Below are 15,281 nucleotides of genomic sequence, written 5' to 3'. Positions count from 1 at the left end.
CAATTGGTCTGGCATGCCTTTCTTCCTCATCTGTCTCACTGTCAGCTCTGTCCCATTCTAGCAAATCTGACCATTTCTCATGTGCAATCATGGTCCTAATCTGTGCAGTACGAATATCTGACATTGGCTGCTGTCTCCTCCTGCGCCTATTCTTATTCACATATTTAACCACATAAGATTCAAAATTCCTTTGCATATCGTCATGCTGTTTCAATTGGTCTCTCAAGGCTGCAAGCTAATCCTTTGCTCTATAGCTGTATGGAGCTCTAAACGCAAGTTCTCAATCTCCTCCTGCAAACTTTGAAATGCTTGCACACAGACCCATCCAACGGCTGCTGCAGCTTTCTGCTCTTTTGCATCATACCTTGAGAGATCAAATTTGGCAGCCACATCCTGGGGATTTGATAAGCGCTGTCCCTCCATATACTTGTTACATTCCTTGGGGTCCATTTCCCTGATAGCACCCATTCTGGCAAGGATCTGACACTACTACTCCCAACTGCTTTCCTATTCTTAACAAACTTATTTAATTTTGCAAACATTTTTATTCAAAACAATCCCACGTCTGACACCAATTTGTTTACTAATGGATTCCAAGGATTGTAATGAATAAGGAAAACGCTCAAACAAGAATTTAATTTACTACATTGATTTACTTAATAAATGAAAAAAAATAATACAGTATAAACAATAAATATACACGTGAATTAAACATACATTACATTACTCAGGTAGAATTCAGTCTGTGTCCATCTCTCTCTTCTCCGTATCATCTCGATCTGTCATATCTCCCCTCTGCTCTCTGTGTGTGCCCCCCTCCCTCCATGTTGGTGTGCTCTTTTTAGGTGTATAAACTTTTTTCATGTCAGCAAGGTATGTGTATGGGACACAGAAACTGCCTCCAATTAGGATAAACATCTCCTGGGCAAAGGTCCTTTTGTTAGAAGATGAATGTAAATGATATGATGATTTGCATTCCTTTGTGTGGAAGATAAGTGTTATGATAATAAAAAACAGCTATTTGCCCTCTTTGGACACTTTGAACAAGTTCCATTGATCTGACCTTCAGGGAGGTTCAAGGAGGTTAGAAGGATATATATATTTATATATCAAACCATATCAATAATTAGTAAAATAATTGGAGTGTTGAAACCATTAAAAATAACTCGTAGTATACACCAAGAAGCATGCAAGCTGTGATTAGAAATCATGGTTATTTGACAAAATATTGATTTCTGAACTCTTCCTGAGTTAAAACATTAGTATTTTTGCTTCTAAATGATTATGAACTTGTTTTCTTAGCATTATTTGAGGTCTGCAAGCACTGGATTTTTTTTGCTATTTTGACCATTTCTCATTTTCTGAAAATAAATACAAATTATAGTGCTTAGAAATTCGAAGACATATTGTCAGTAGTTTATAGACTAAAAGAGCAATTTACATTTTACTCAAAAATATACCTATAAAGAGAAAAATCAGACAAACTGAAAATTTTGCAGTCGTCTCTTAATTTTTGCCAGAGCTGTATACTGCTCCATGTTTTGTTTAGTAGGGATAGTCGCAATATGAAATACAAATCAATTATGGCGTTCCCTATGTCCGAATTCCCTGTGCCTTGGGAGGAGGGGAGGAAAATTTCTTTGTGAAGCAAACATTGCTCAGTATGTGGGCTTCGATGAGAACACAAGATTTGTGAAGCTGTTTTCTTGTGAGACCAAAATTAAGCAGAAATTGCAGGACTTACAGGCTTGAGCTGTCTTGCATTATGCGGGTTAAGAGTGCTTCTTTTTCCAAGCTGAGGCAGTAATGCACTGGAGTGCGAAGATGAGCCCTTCAAAAAGAAATGCAGGAACGCAAATCGAGACACCAACTGATAAGCCCCGGCATGGAAGGAGAGTATGAATGTATTTATTTTAAAGAGACCAATCATGAGAAATGAGAAGGTACAATTTTCGGTTAAAACAACATTCTGAAGATGAAAAAGGTTTCTCCCATGTGAATTCTCTGAAGGTTAATAAGAGTTAATTTCCATGTAAAACATTTTCCACATTAAGTACATGAAAAAGCTTCTCCCCCGTGTGACTGCTCTGATGGCTAAGAAGAGATGATTTCTTCATAAAACATTTTCCACATTCTGAACATGAAAAAGGCTTCTCCCCTGTGTGAGTTTTCTGATGTTTGTTAAGACTTGATTTCTGGTTAAAACATTTCCCACATTCTGAACATGAAAATGGCTTCTCCCCTGTGTGAGTTTTCTGATGTGTGTTAAGAATTGATTTCTGGTTAAAACATTTTCCACATTCTAAACATGAAAAAGGCTTCTCCCCTGTGTGAGTTTTATGGTGGCTATCAAGATTTGCTTTCTTGTTAAAACATTTCCCACATTCTGAACAGGAAAATGGCTTCTCCCCTGTGTGGGTTTTCTGATGTGTGATAAGACTTGATTTATGGATAAAACATTTTCCACATTCTGAACAAGAAAATGGCTTCTCCCCTGTGTGAATTCTCTGATGTGTGATAAGACTTAATTTCTGGTTGAAACATTTTCCACATTCTGAACAGGAAAAAGGCTTCTCCTCTGCTGTGTGAGTTCTATGGTGGCTATCAAGACCCCCTTTACCTTGAAAACATTTCCCACATTCTGAACAAGAAAATGGCTTGTCCCCTGTGTGAGTTCTCTGGTGTGAAACAAGAATTGATTTCTGGTTAAAACATTTCCCACATTCTGAACAAGAAAATGGCTTCTCCCCTGTGTGAATTCTCTGATGTGTGATAAGACTTGATTTATGGCTAAAACATTTTTCACATTCTGAACAGGAAAAAGGCTTCTCCCCTGTGTGGGTTTTCTGATGTATGATAAGACTTGATTTATGGCTCAAACATGTTGCAAATTCTGAACAGGAAAAAGGATTCTCCCCTGTGTGAATTCTCTGATGTGTGATAAGACTTGATTTATGTCTAAAACATTTTCCACATTCTGAACAGGAAAAAGGCTTCTCCCCTGTGTGGGTTTTCTGATGTATGATAAGACTTGATTTATGGCTAAAACATGTGGCACATTCTGAACAGGAAAAAGGCTTCTCCCCTGTATGAGTTCTCTGATGTATGATAAGAATTGATTTCTGGCTAAAACATTTTCCACATTGTGAACATGAAAATGGCTTTTCCCCTGTGTGAGTTCTCTGGTGTCTAACAAGATGTGATTTATTGTTAAAACATTTCCTACACTTGGAACAAGAAAATCTAATCTCTGCTGTGTGATGTTTTTGATATTTAAGAAAAGACTTCTCAAGGGGAAAATTATTCACATATTCTGAACGTGAAAATGGCTTCATTGCTTTATCAGTTTGTTTTTTAATGCTTATTTTGTGACTTATATTTTCCTCAGGGATCGGTAATGAATCAGAAGACAGGACCTGTTTCAAAGGATCAGATGGTAGATCTTTGCTTTGAATGGATGATGGTATTGGTAGATCTGGAGTAATGGCAATCACTTCAGTTGTATCCTGTGTAATCTCAAGATCATCTGATTTAAAATTTGAAGATGTCAGATGACTCGCTGATCTCCTGGTACAGTTATCTGCCAAGAATAAATCAGATTATTATTTTTTAATAAAATCCTTGAAATTTATATTTTTTAACATTTCTACTTAAACTATCTGTAAAAATGCAAGTTATGTTAAAGTTAAATTATTCACCAAGACAATGACGATTCACAGTCTGATAGAAAACCTCATAGCATGAACCAGTAGAGCGTGGTGTTCGACTGCTTGCTCATTCTGCCTCCCAAGTGCAGGTGAAAATAACAAAAACTTCTACTCATCTCACAAAAAAACAAGCCCAACTCGGGTACATCATCTGCCAGAGGAAAAACAGAGGATTCCACATTATTAATGGCTCAAAGGCCTTAAACCAATTCAGTAATATCCGCTCTCCCAAAGTCAAATCTTTCCCTGACTTCTGAGCCTTGCAGTATGCCCAAACCACATTCAACATCCATGTATTTGGCCTTACTATATTGAGAAGAACCCACTTAATTTATGGTGTGTCTCCTGGAGCACAATCTGGGCACTATGTGATGGGTAATGAAATGGCAAATGTGCAATAATAATAAAAATAATCTTTATTTATATAGCACCAACATATTCCGCAGCGCTTTACAGTTTAACAGTTTCAAAACAAGTCATAAGTAACAACTTTAACAATTCAATAATTAAAGCAAAGTAAGACGACCCTGCTCGTTAAAGCTTACAATCTACAAAGAGGTGGGGGAGATACAGAGTACAGGTGTGTATTTACAATGGTCCAGCCATCTTGAGGGAGTGAGGGATGGATGGAGATAGTGAATGGGCTACTCATGCACACTTACACATAGAAGTGCGAATTTCCAGAAAGTGTCTGTGAAGTCAACATAGTCACGACTCCTATAGATTATTTCCCTGAGGGTTATAATTTCCAAAATTGAGCCACTTTATTGGGGTTTCTACTGCTCTGGTTTTCTATTTTGTCATATTAGGACTTCTGTAAATGGTGTGTCACATTTTTTCTGGGATCTGCTCCTGCAACATCTTTTTCTGCCAGGCGACGCTGGTGATGCAGGAGACATAGCAACCAAAAACTCTGGATGGCACAGGCTTTGCACTTTCAATAAGATTAGGTTGCCTGGGACCTGTAGTACCATCCAGTCTAGCAATATGGGATTGTGTGGTGTCCAACTGAAGTAATCTGCTTCCTGCTTCCTATTCCCTTCATACAGGTATATAGCTCATTCAACTACTGCATAGATCCTGCATGTCTCCATTCATTTCTATTCCATGTCAGCAAGCATAGCTAATGGTATTTAACTTCTTCATCTTACTCTGCTTGTCTTAATGCTTTAAGGTCATGTAACTTTGTCAAAGAGGTCTATGATCCATGTAGGCCTGAAAATTTGTTTATTTGTCTCTCCATTTATTGTCTCCTGCTGTATTAATATAGTTGATTGATTGCTAATGAGGGAAACTAATGATAGATCTAAGAGCAAGCCTCCTATATATTCAGACACAGCATGGGGATGCATTTATGTAGGGGTGCATTTATGTACATTTTACAAAGTACCTTGCAGTTATACATGGCAGTTAGACAGGGCAGGAGACAGGTAAGACATTTAAATAAACCTATTCCCAGTACATTTGGATTGCAACAAAAATTCACCATATACATTTGCATCATTTATATCCTGGTTGCTGCATTCACACACATCCACAGTACATGCATTAACTCTTTACACTCCATCCACATTGTCCCCTCAGTCCTCTCATCTCCTATGTATAGAACTTGCGCTCGTTTCACAATGCTAAACTGCACAGATCCATTCAGTCCCACCATTCAATACAAGAGACGCTCTCACAAATCACTTAACCATCTGCTCACTCTTTCTATCCTCTTTCTCCTAGTCGCAGGAGATCTCTCTCCCAACCCCGGCACATCATGTTACAGTAAGTCGCACCCCTCTACAGCTACATTGAGAAACCCCTCAAATCTCATTAATATTCCCTGCATGCCTTCTGTCTCTTTTAATTGTGCCCTTTGGAATTCTCACTCAGTGTGTGATAAACTCTCCTTCACCCATGACTTCTTCCTTTCTGATTCTCTTAACCTTCTGGCTCTTACTGAAACCTGGATCCAGCAGTCGGACACCACTTCTCTCATATTCCAAGATCGGACAACAGAGCAGGTGGAGGCGCTGGTCTGCTCCTATCACCCAAATGTACCTTTCAGGTTATCCATAAAGTACCCTTACTTGTCTTCCCTCCTTTTGAGGTCCATGCTATCAGACTCTACATCCCTTTCTACATGCAAGTGGCGGTTGTGTGTCATCCTCTGGGTGCCCCTCCCATCAGATCATGGATCACTTTGCCACTTGGCTTCCACATTTTCTCTTCTGTCACATCTTCATCATGGGAGACTTAAACGTCCCCATTGCTTTTCTCCTCTCCCCTTCTGCTACTCACATTTTATTTCTAACCACCTCCTTCAGCCTTTTGCAGCTTACTAACTCTCCTATGCATGAAGTTGGAAACTCCCTCAACTTGTTCTTCTCCCAGTTTTGCTCAATGTATGATTTTACCATCTCCCCTCTCCCACTTTCTGACCACAATCTTTTGTTCTCGGTTAAGAATTGCCATCCCGCTCAAATCACCCCCATTTTCCAAATTTATAGAATTATACAGGCCATTAACACCCAGAATCTTATGAAGAACTTGCAGTCATCATTGGCCCCTATCACCTCCCTCATGTCCTGACTCTACACTGACGCATTATAATGAAACACTGCAAAGTGCCCTGGATGAAACCGCACCTCCTATACATAGAACAACTCGGCAAAGACAGTGATAACCTTGGCAAATGCTGCAAATACGTTTCCTACAGCGGTGCTCCAGATGCGCCAAACATCTGTGGAGAAATAGAGAAAATCTACCCAAAGATTTCATCCATTATAAGTTTATGCTTAAAACATACAATACTGCCCTTCACCTCTCCAAACAAACCTATTTCAACACCCTCATCACCTCACTATCCAATAACCCTAAATGTCTCTTGGACACTTTTCATTCCCAACTCAACCCAAGTGTGCAGGCCCCAACCAAGGCTCTCCATGCTGACGATCTGGCCAATTACTTCAAAGAAAAAAATTGACCATATCCGACAGGAAATTTTCTCCCAATCCCCTCATAACATGACCTGTCCTCCCTCCACCACTGCATCTAGCTCACTCTCTGATTTTGAACCAGTCACAGAAGAAGAAATGATCAGACTCCTTGCATCTTCTTGTCTTATTACTTGCACAAGAGACCCTATTCTGTAACATCTCCTCCAGTCCCTTTCCCCTGCTGTCACCACTCACCTAACAAAAGTATTCAACTTCTCTCTTTCGGTATCTTTCCCTCCTCATTTAAGCATGCCATCATACATCCATTACTTAAAAATCCATCCTTCGACCAAAGCTGTGCTGTTAACTATAGACCTGTCTCTAATCTTCCTTTCATCTCTAAACTCCTCGAATGCCTGGTCCACTCCTGTCTTATCCGCTATCTCTCAGATAACTCTTCTCGACCCTCTTCAATTCGGTTTCCGCTCATTACACTCTAATGAAGCTGCCTTCACTAAAGTCTCTAATGATCTACTAAAAGCTAAATCTATGAAATTCAGGAGAAACAACACGAGCATGCAATCAATTTGCATATAAAAGTATCAAAACTTTATTTAGAAAATGTACTATAGATAAAAGTTTCAAAGTAACAGAAGTGCTCATCAAATTAAGCAGACAGTATTAACTCAAATGTCCAACTCCTCCCACCAGCTTCCCCAAGGGGAGCTTACCAACATCATGTCCTCCCTCTGAAACTGAACCTGTCAAAAACTGAACTCCTTGTGTTTCCTCCCTCTACTAACCTACCTATGCCTGACATTGCCATTTCCGTGTGGGTCTACCATTACTCCCCAGCAACATGCCCACTGTCTTGGTCTTGGTGTCATACTTGATTCAGAGCATTCATTCACCCCCACACATCCGATCACTGGCTTCCTCTTGTTATCTGCACCTCAAAAACTTACTTTCAACTCTGCAAAAATTCTGTTTCTCTTATTTATTATCATCTGGACTATTGTAACTCTCTACTAATCGGTCTCCCTCTTACCAAACTCTCCCCTCTCCAATCTGTCTTCAATGCTGCAGCCAGGATCATATTCCTCATCAACCATTACACCGATGCCAGTACCTTGTGCCAGTCATTACACTGGTTAAGCATCCCTCACCCACAAAGCACGCAATGGGGCTCAGCACCACCCTACATTTCCTCCCTCGTCTGTCTACCACCCTACCCATGCCCTCCTTTCGGCTAATGATCGGAGATTAACATGCTCAATAACCAGAATCTCCCACTCCTGTCTCCAAGACTTTTCACATCCTGCGCCACTTTTTTGGAATGCACTACCCAGGTTAATTCGATTAATCCCCAATACCCACAGTTTTAAGCATGCCTGTTGTGAGTTCATTTTCCCCTTCGTCACTGGGGTCTGGTAAACTCCCTATTCTGGTAAAGGAAGGTAATGAGCCTGATTATCAGGCACCTGAGTCTAATGAGGATGACTGGCTGAGTGGAGTCACGGACTGGATATAAGGCTGCCGACGCCCTTCTGCCCTGCAGGTGATTTCTCTGTGGACTTCTAGGACACCAGTCTGATTCCTGCTCCTCTCAAGCTAAGTTTTCTGTTTTGCCTGTTATCTTTTGGTTTTGTTTTTTGTTTTCCTTGCTTTTCAGTATTCTGCCATTCCCTGCTGGGGAGAGCTGAATCTCCTTTTGCCTGTAGCTCCGTCTTCAGTATATTCCTGAGAACTGACATAGCTTTTTTGAAGCCTAGCGTCTTCAGGGCCTTTTTCACTGTCAGTCTGTTGGCTCTTATTTTCATAGGGTTTTTCACGGATTGCAGACAGCAGCCTTCCTGTCCTTTTCTATCTAGTTAGCTTGGGCCCCTCTTTGCTCTGTCTATCTTTCTGTCTGTGTTAGTATTTTCATCTTGCTTCACCGTCATTATATGTTGAGGGCTGCCTATTGCTTTGGGGTCTGCTCTGGGGCAGTTTAGATTTCCCCTTTCTTTCTTTAGGCCTATTTAATTCTCCGGCTGTGATCGAGGGGTCTAGGGCATTGTAGGAACCCCCCACGGCTACTGCTAGTTGTGTTGATAGGTTCAGGGGTCTGCAATCCGATAGCTGCCAACTTCTCTGGTTTTCTGGACTTAGCTAGCATTTCTGTTTTTTGCCTCCTACGGTGACTCAATCATAACAGAATCACCCGCCATACTGCAGATCCTAGGGTACTCAATAGCAGGAAAGAATTGTGTTTAAAAAAAAAAAAAAAAAAAAGGTGTGTGTATATTCTTTCCTCTATATCTCTGAGGCCGTAGGGGGAATTTTTTTTTTCTCTCAATGGAGATAAAGCAATTGTCTGATCGTGTGGAGCAGCTCGCTGCGGAAGTGCGGGGAATTTCCGCCTACCTTGCTCGTTCGCATGCTGTTGAACCAAAGATCCCTACACCTGATGTATTTTTTGGGGATCGATCTAAATTTTTGAGTTTCAAAAAGAATTGTAAATTAGTTTTTGCCTTGAAGCCTAACTCGTCAGGGAGCTCCGCGAAGCAGGTTAAAATTGTCATCTCTTTGCAGCGTGGCGATCCCCAGGATTGGGAGTTTTCTTTGAAACCAGATGATCCTATTCTGTCTAATGTGAACGCATTCTTTCAAGCTTTGGGGTTGTTGTATGACGAACCTAATGCTATTGATCAGGCTGAAAAGACCCTGTTGGCATTGAACCAGGGTCGAGATTCTGCAGAGTTGTACTGTCAAAAGTTCCGAAAGTGGGCGGTCCTTACTACCTGGAATGATAATGCCTTGGCTGCTCTATTTCGGAAGGGTTTGTCAGAAGCCATAAAAGATACTATGGTGGGATTTCCTGTTCCCTCTGGTCTGGACGATTCTATGTCATTAGCCATTCAGATTGATCGGCATTTACGTGAACGCAGGATTGCACGAGAGGTGTTGCCACTGGTTGAACAGACGTCTGAACCTATGCAATGTGATAGAGTTTTGTCTAAGGCGCAACGTCAGGAGTTCAGAAGGCGTAATAAGCTTTGATTTTTCTGTGGAGATGCCTCGCATATTATTTCTGTTTGTCCTAAACGAGAGAAACGCTTTGCACACACGTTTTCTGTTGGTGGTGTTCAACCTAAGTTTCTTCTGGCAATTACTCTGATCTGCTCCCTGTCCACATTTTCCGCCAAGGCTTTTGTGGATTCGGGAGCAGCGCTAAACCTAATGGACTTGGATTTTGCTAAGCGTTGTGGATTTCCGATGACACCTCTGCGGACGCCTATCCCTTTGAGGGGGATTGATGCTACACCTTTGGCTAAAAATAAACCTCAGTTTTGGACCCAGGTGGTCATGCGGGTTGCCCCAGACCATCAAGAAAATTGCAGATTTTTGGTATTGCATGGTCTGCATGATGCCGTTGTTCTGGGGTTTCCCTGGTTACAAATTCATAATCCAGTTTTGGATTGGAAATCTGTGTCTGTGGTGAGTTGGGGTTGTCGGTGTGCCTTTAGTGAGGCTCCGGTTTTTTCCACCTCTCCTCAGTCGCATGATGTTCCTGACTATTTGGCGGACTTTTATGATGTATTTAGTGAGAATGAGTCTGCGTCCTTGCCTCCTCATAGGAGTTATGACTGTGCAATTGAACTAAGCCCGGGGTGTAGATTTCCCAAGGGTCGACTCTTCAATTTATCTGTACCCGAGCACGAGGCTATGCGGTCCTATATTAAGGAGGCGTTGGAGAAGGGTCATATTAGACCATCCTCTTCACCCTTAGGTGCCGGTTTTTTTTTGTGGTCAAAAAGGATGGTTCTTTAAGGCCTTGTATTGATTATCGTGCCCTCAATAAAATTACTATTAAATATCAGTATCCGTTACCCCTGATTTCGGATCTATTCTCTAGAGTTAGAGGTGCTTGCTGGTTTACCAAGCTTGACCTCAGGGGGGGCGTATAATCTTATCCGCATTAAGCAGGGGGATGAATGGAGAACGGCGTTTAATACTCCGGAGGGACATTTTGAGTACCTGGTGATGCCTTTTGGGCTCGCTAATGCCCCTTCTGTCTTCCAATGCTTCATGAACGCTATTTTCCGAGACTTTGTCAATAAATTTTTGATTATCTATCTGGATGATATTTTGATCTTCTCCAAGGATTGGGATTCTCATGTGGAACATATTCGGACTGTGTTCCGGATCTTGAGGGAGAATTCCCTGTATGTCAAAGGATCGAAATGCCTTTTTGGAGAACGGAGGATTTCATTTTTGGGATTTATTTTGTCTCCGTCAACTATTGAAATGGACCCGGCCAAGGTACAGGCCATTTATGATTGGGTTCAGCCCACTTCTTTGAAGGCCCTCCAGAAGTTTTTGGGTTTTGCTAATTTTTATCGGAAATTTATAGCAAAATTTTCTAGTATTGCCAAGCCATTGACTGATCTGACTAAGAAGGATGCTGATGTGTTGAATTGGTCTCCTGAGGCTGTTGCTTCCTTTCAGGAGCTGAAGCGAAGATTTACCTCCGCCCCGGTTTTGCGGCAACCTGATGTCTCACTCCCGTTCCAGGTAGAGGTGGATGCTTCTGAGATTGGTGCAGGAGCTGTTTTGTCCCAAAAGGATCCTGTAACATCTAAAATGAATCCCGGTGCGTTCTTTTCCCGAAAGTTCTCTCCATCTGAACGTAACTATGATGTGGGGAATCGGGAACTGTTGGCCATGAAATGGGCATTTGAGGAGTGGTGACATTGGTTGGAGGGAGCTAAACATCAAGTTGTGGTCCTCACTGACCACAAGAATTTGATTTACCTATAGTCGGCTAAACGCTTGAACCCTAGACAGGCTAGGTGGGCCTTGTTTTTTACACGTTTTGATTTTGTGGTCTCTTTTCTCCCTGGAACTAAGACTGTCAAGGCAGACGCCCTCTCTAGGAGTTTCTTTGCTGATTCTCCTGTGGGGACCAAGCCTGCTACCATCTTAGGCAAAGGGGTAGTTCTTTCTGCCATCCCGCCCGATTTGAGACTTGCTCTGCAAGAGTTCCAGGAGGACAAACCTGAGCGTTGTCCCAGTGGAAAGTTGTATGTTCCTGACCAGTAGAAGAAGAGAGTGATGTCTGAAGTTCATTGCTCTGCATTGGCTGGTCATCCAGGTATTTTTGGTACTAGAGATCTGGTGAGTCGCTCTTTTTGGTGGCCCACCTTGTCTCATGATGTCAGGAATTTTGTGCAGTCCTGTGGGACTTGCTCCCGGTCTAAATCTTGTTCTCGCTCTAGTGGGTTGTTGATGCCTTTGCCAGTCCCCAGGAGGCCATGGACCCATATTTCAATGGATTTCATCTCTGATATGCCGGTCTCTCAAAGAATGACTGTTATTTGGGTGATTTGTGATAGGTTCTCTAAGATGGTTCATCTTGTACCACTCCCTAAGTTGCCGTCTTCCTCTGAGTTGGTGCCCCTGTTTTTGCAACAGGTGGTTCGCTTACGCGGGATTCCTGAGAACATTGTGTCTGACAGAGGAGTTCAGTTTGTGTCTAGATTTTGGAGGACTTTCTGTTCCAAGCTGGGAATTCAGTTGTCCTTCTCCTCTGCTTTTCACCCTCAGACCAATGGGCAGACAGAGAGAACAAACCAGACCTTGGAGTCGTATTTGAGATGTTTTATTTCCGCTGATCAGGATGATTGGGTTTCATTTTTGCCCTTGGCCGAATTTGCTTTAAATAATAGAACTAGTTCTGCCACTTTGATGTCACCTTTTTTTTGTAACTTTGGGTTTGATCCTCGATTTTCTTCAGGGCAGGTGGAGCCTTCTGCCTGCCCAGGTGTTGACACTGTGGTGGAGAGAATGCACCAGATCTGGGACCAAGTGGTGGATAAGTTATCTTTCTCCCAGGAAAAGGCCCAGCGGTTTTCCAATCGACATAGGACCATTGGTCCCCAGTTTAAGATTGGTGATATGGTTTGGTTATCATCAAAAAATATTGCTATGAAGGTGGCTTCTCCTAAGTTTAAGCCTAGATTTATTGGACCTTACAAGATTTTGGAGATTATTAATCCGGTCTCTTTTCGTTTGGCTCTTCCTGTCACATTTAAAATCCATAATGTGTTCCATAAGTCCTTGTTGAAGAGGTTTGTTGAACCAGTTGTTCCTGGTGTGGCACCTCCAGACCCTGTATTGGTTGAAGGTAACATGGAATATGAGGTAGAGAAAATACTGGATTCCCGTCTGGCTAGACGGAGACTCCAGTATTTGGTTAAGTGGAAGGGTTATGGTCAGGAGGATAATTCCTGGGTCTCTGCCTCTGATATTCATGCCAAAAGATTGGTGCGTGCATTTCATCGGGCTCACCCTGATCGCCCTGGTGGCGTGGTTGAGGGTTCGGTGACCCCTCCTCAAGGGGGAGGTACTGTTGAGTTCATTTTCCCCTTCGTCACTGGGGTCTGGTGAACTCCCTATTCTGGTAAAGGAAGGTAATGAGCCTGATTATCAGGCACCTGAGTCTAATGAGGATGACTGGCTGAGTGGAGTCACGGACTGGATATAAGGCTGCCGACGCCCTTCTGCCCTGCGGGTGATTTCTCTGTGGACTTCTAGGACACCAGTCTGATTCCTGCTCCTCTCAAGCTAAGTTTTCTGGTTTGCCTGTTAGCTTTTTGTTTTGTTTTTTGTTTTCCTTGCTTTTCAGTATTCTGCCATTCCCTGCTGGGGTGAGCTGAATCTCCGTTTGCCTGTAGCTCTGTCTTCAGTATATTCCTGAGTACTGACATAGCTTTTTTGAAGCCTAGCGTCTTCAGGGCCTTTTTCACTGTCAGTCTGTTGGCTCTTATTTTCATAGGGTTTTTCACGGATTGCAGACAGCAGCCTTCCTGTCCTTTTCTATCTAGTTAGCTTGGGCCCCTCTTTGCTCTGTCTATCTTTCTGTCTGTGTTAGTATTTTCATCTTGCTTCACCGTCATTATATGTTGGGGGCTGCCTATTGCTTTGGGGTCTGCTCTGGGGCAGTTTAGATTTCCCCTTTCTTTCTTTAGGCCTATTTAATTCTCCGGCTGTGATCGAGGGGTCTAGGGCATCGTAGGAACCCCCACGGCTACTGCTAGTTGTGTTGATAGGTTCAGGGGTCTGCAATCTGATAGCTGCCAACTTCTCTGGTTTTCTGGACTTAGCTAGCATTTCTGTTTTTTGCCTCCTACGGTGACTCAATCATAACACATGCCCTTAACACATTTCTTCAGACTGGCCTACCACTTCAACACAAAAATCTAACTATTCCTGTGTTGCCCATTCAAAATTTTTACCATAACCAGGCTCCTCGTATCATGTTCTCATACACTTTATGCATTTAATAGCCCTCTGTGTCTGGACTGTTACATACTTACGTTAAACTAGAAGAAGAGGGGACGGAAAGAAAAACAGACATGACCAAGAAGCCAGATAAATACTGATCAAGGATATCAGCTGCGGCAAAGAAGACCCAAGACAACATACTCAGAAGGGAGGTAAGAACATTTCTAAAACAATCCACAGGGAGGATATTCGAACAAAACAAAATCTTAACTGCATGCTCGCAAACGCCAGAAGCCTGATAAACAGGATGGAAGAACTAGAAGCAGAAATATCTACAGGTAACTATGATATAATGGGAATAATCGAGACATGGTTAGATGAAAGCTATGACTGGGCAGTTAACTTACAGGGTTACAGTCTGTTTAGAAAGGATCGTAAAAATCGGAGAGGAGGAGGGGTTTGACTTTATGTAAAGTCTTGTCTAAAGTCCACTTTAAGGGAGGATATTAGCAAAGGGAATGAGGCTGTCGAGTCCACATGGGTCAAAAAACATGGAGGAAAAATAATAAAATTCTCATTGTTTCTGTTATATTTGGAGGTTTGTAACAGACCCCAATGGAAAGTCTACTACTAAGGCATATAGATGAAGCTGCAACCCATAATGACGTCCTTGTTTTAGCAAACTTTAACTACCCGGATATTAACTATGAATCAGAGACTTGCGAAACCCAGAAAGGCAACAGGTTTCTGCTAATAACCAAGAAAAATCTTTCACAATGGTGCAGAATTCAACCAGAGGAGCAGCACTTTTAGACCTAATACTATCTAATAGACCTATAAAATACAAACATAAGGGCCATGCACACTGCGAACAAGTCGGCAGGACAGTGTTCAAACCACCAAAAGACTGAAACACAGAGAAACACAGTATAACAAATGTGAAAAAATACTCTGTTGTAAAAAAAAAAAATATATATATATATAACAGTAAACAGCAAGTGCTAGTAAAAAGATGATAACAAAACAGGGTATTTAGTTGATACGTTTTTTGCAAAAAATGTATACGAAGCCACTCCACCAACATCACGGTATACCCATCTTGGAGCAGTCCTATCTAATGTATTAAAACCTGATCATGTGAACAGTACCTATATGAGCAGGATTCAGAAAGGCAATGTCATAGGTACTGTTCACATGGTCAGGTTTTAAACACATTGGTTAGGACTGCTCTGACGGGTATACCTTGACATTTGGTAGAGCAGCTTAATATACATTTTTGCAAAAAACGTATTAACTAAATACCCTGTCTTATCTTTTTACTAGCACTTGCTGTTTACTGTTATATATATATTTTTTTCTACAACAGAGTATTTTTTCATGT

The 15,281-nt window shown here is 41.8% G+C and overlaps 2 protein-coding genes across 2 annotated transcripts in view; both read right to left on the bottom strand.

Moving 5' to 3' along the window:
- Positions 1-15,281, bottom strand: part of LOC141047227 (uncharacterized) — a 480,556-nt gene that overhangs the window by 60,343 nt on the left and 404,932 nt on the right. The window lies entirely within an intron of this gene.
- Positions 1,887-15,281, bottom strand: part of LOC141047265 (uncharacterized) — a 165,071-nt gene continuing 151,676 nt past the window's right edge. Inside the window, exon 9 of the mRNA XM_073542272.1 lies at positions 1,887-3,250. Coding sequence (XP_073398373.1) covers positions 2,022-3,250 — 1,229 coding nt within the window. The 3' untranslated portion in view covers positions 1,887-2,021. The remainder of the gene's footprint in view (positions 3,251-15,281) is intronic.

This window comes from Dendrobates tinctorius, unplaced genomic scaffold (genome assembly GCF_039654945.1).
Source record: "Dendrobates tinctorius isolate UK_male_01 unplaced genomic scaffold, ASM3965494v1 ptg000126l, whole genome shotgun sequence".
NCBI classification, from domain to species: domain Eukaryota; kingdom Metazoa; phylum Chordata; class Amphibia; order Anura; family Dendrobatidae; genus Dendrobates; species Dendrobates tinctorius.
Note: the sequence above shows the minus strand (reverse complement) of the source record. Positions and strands in the feature narration are given on the sequence as shown.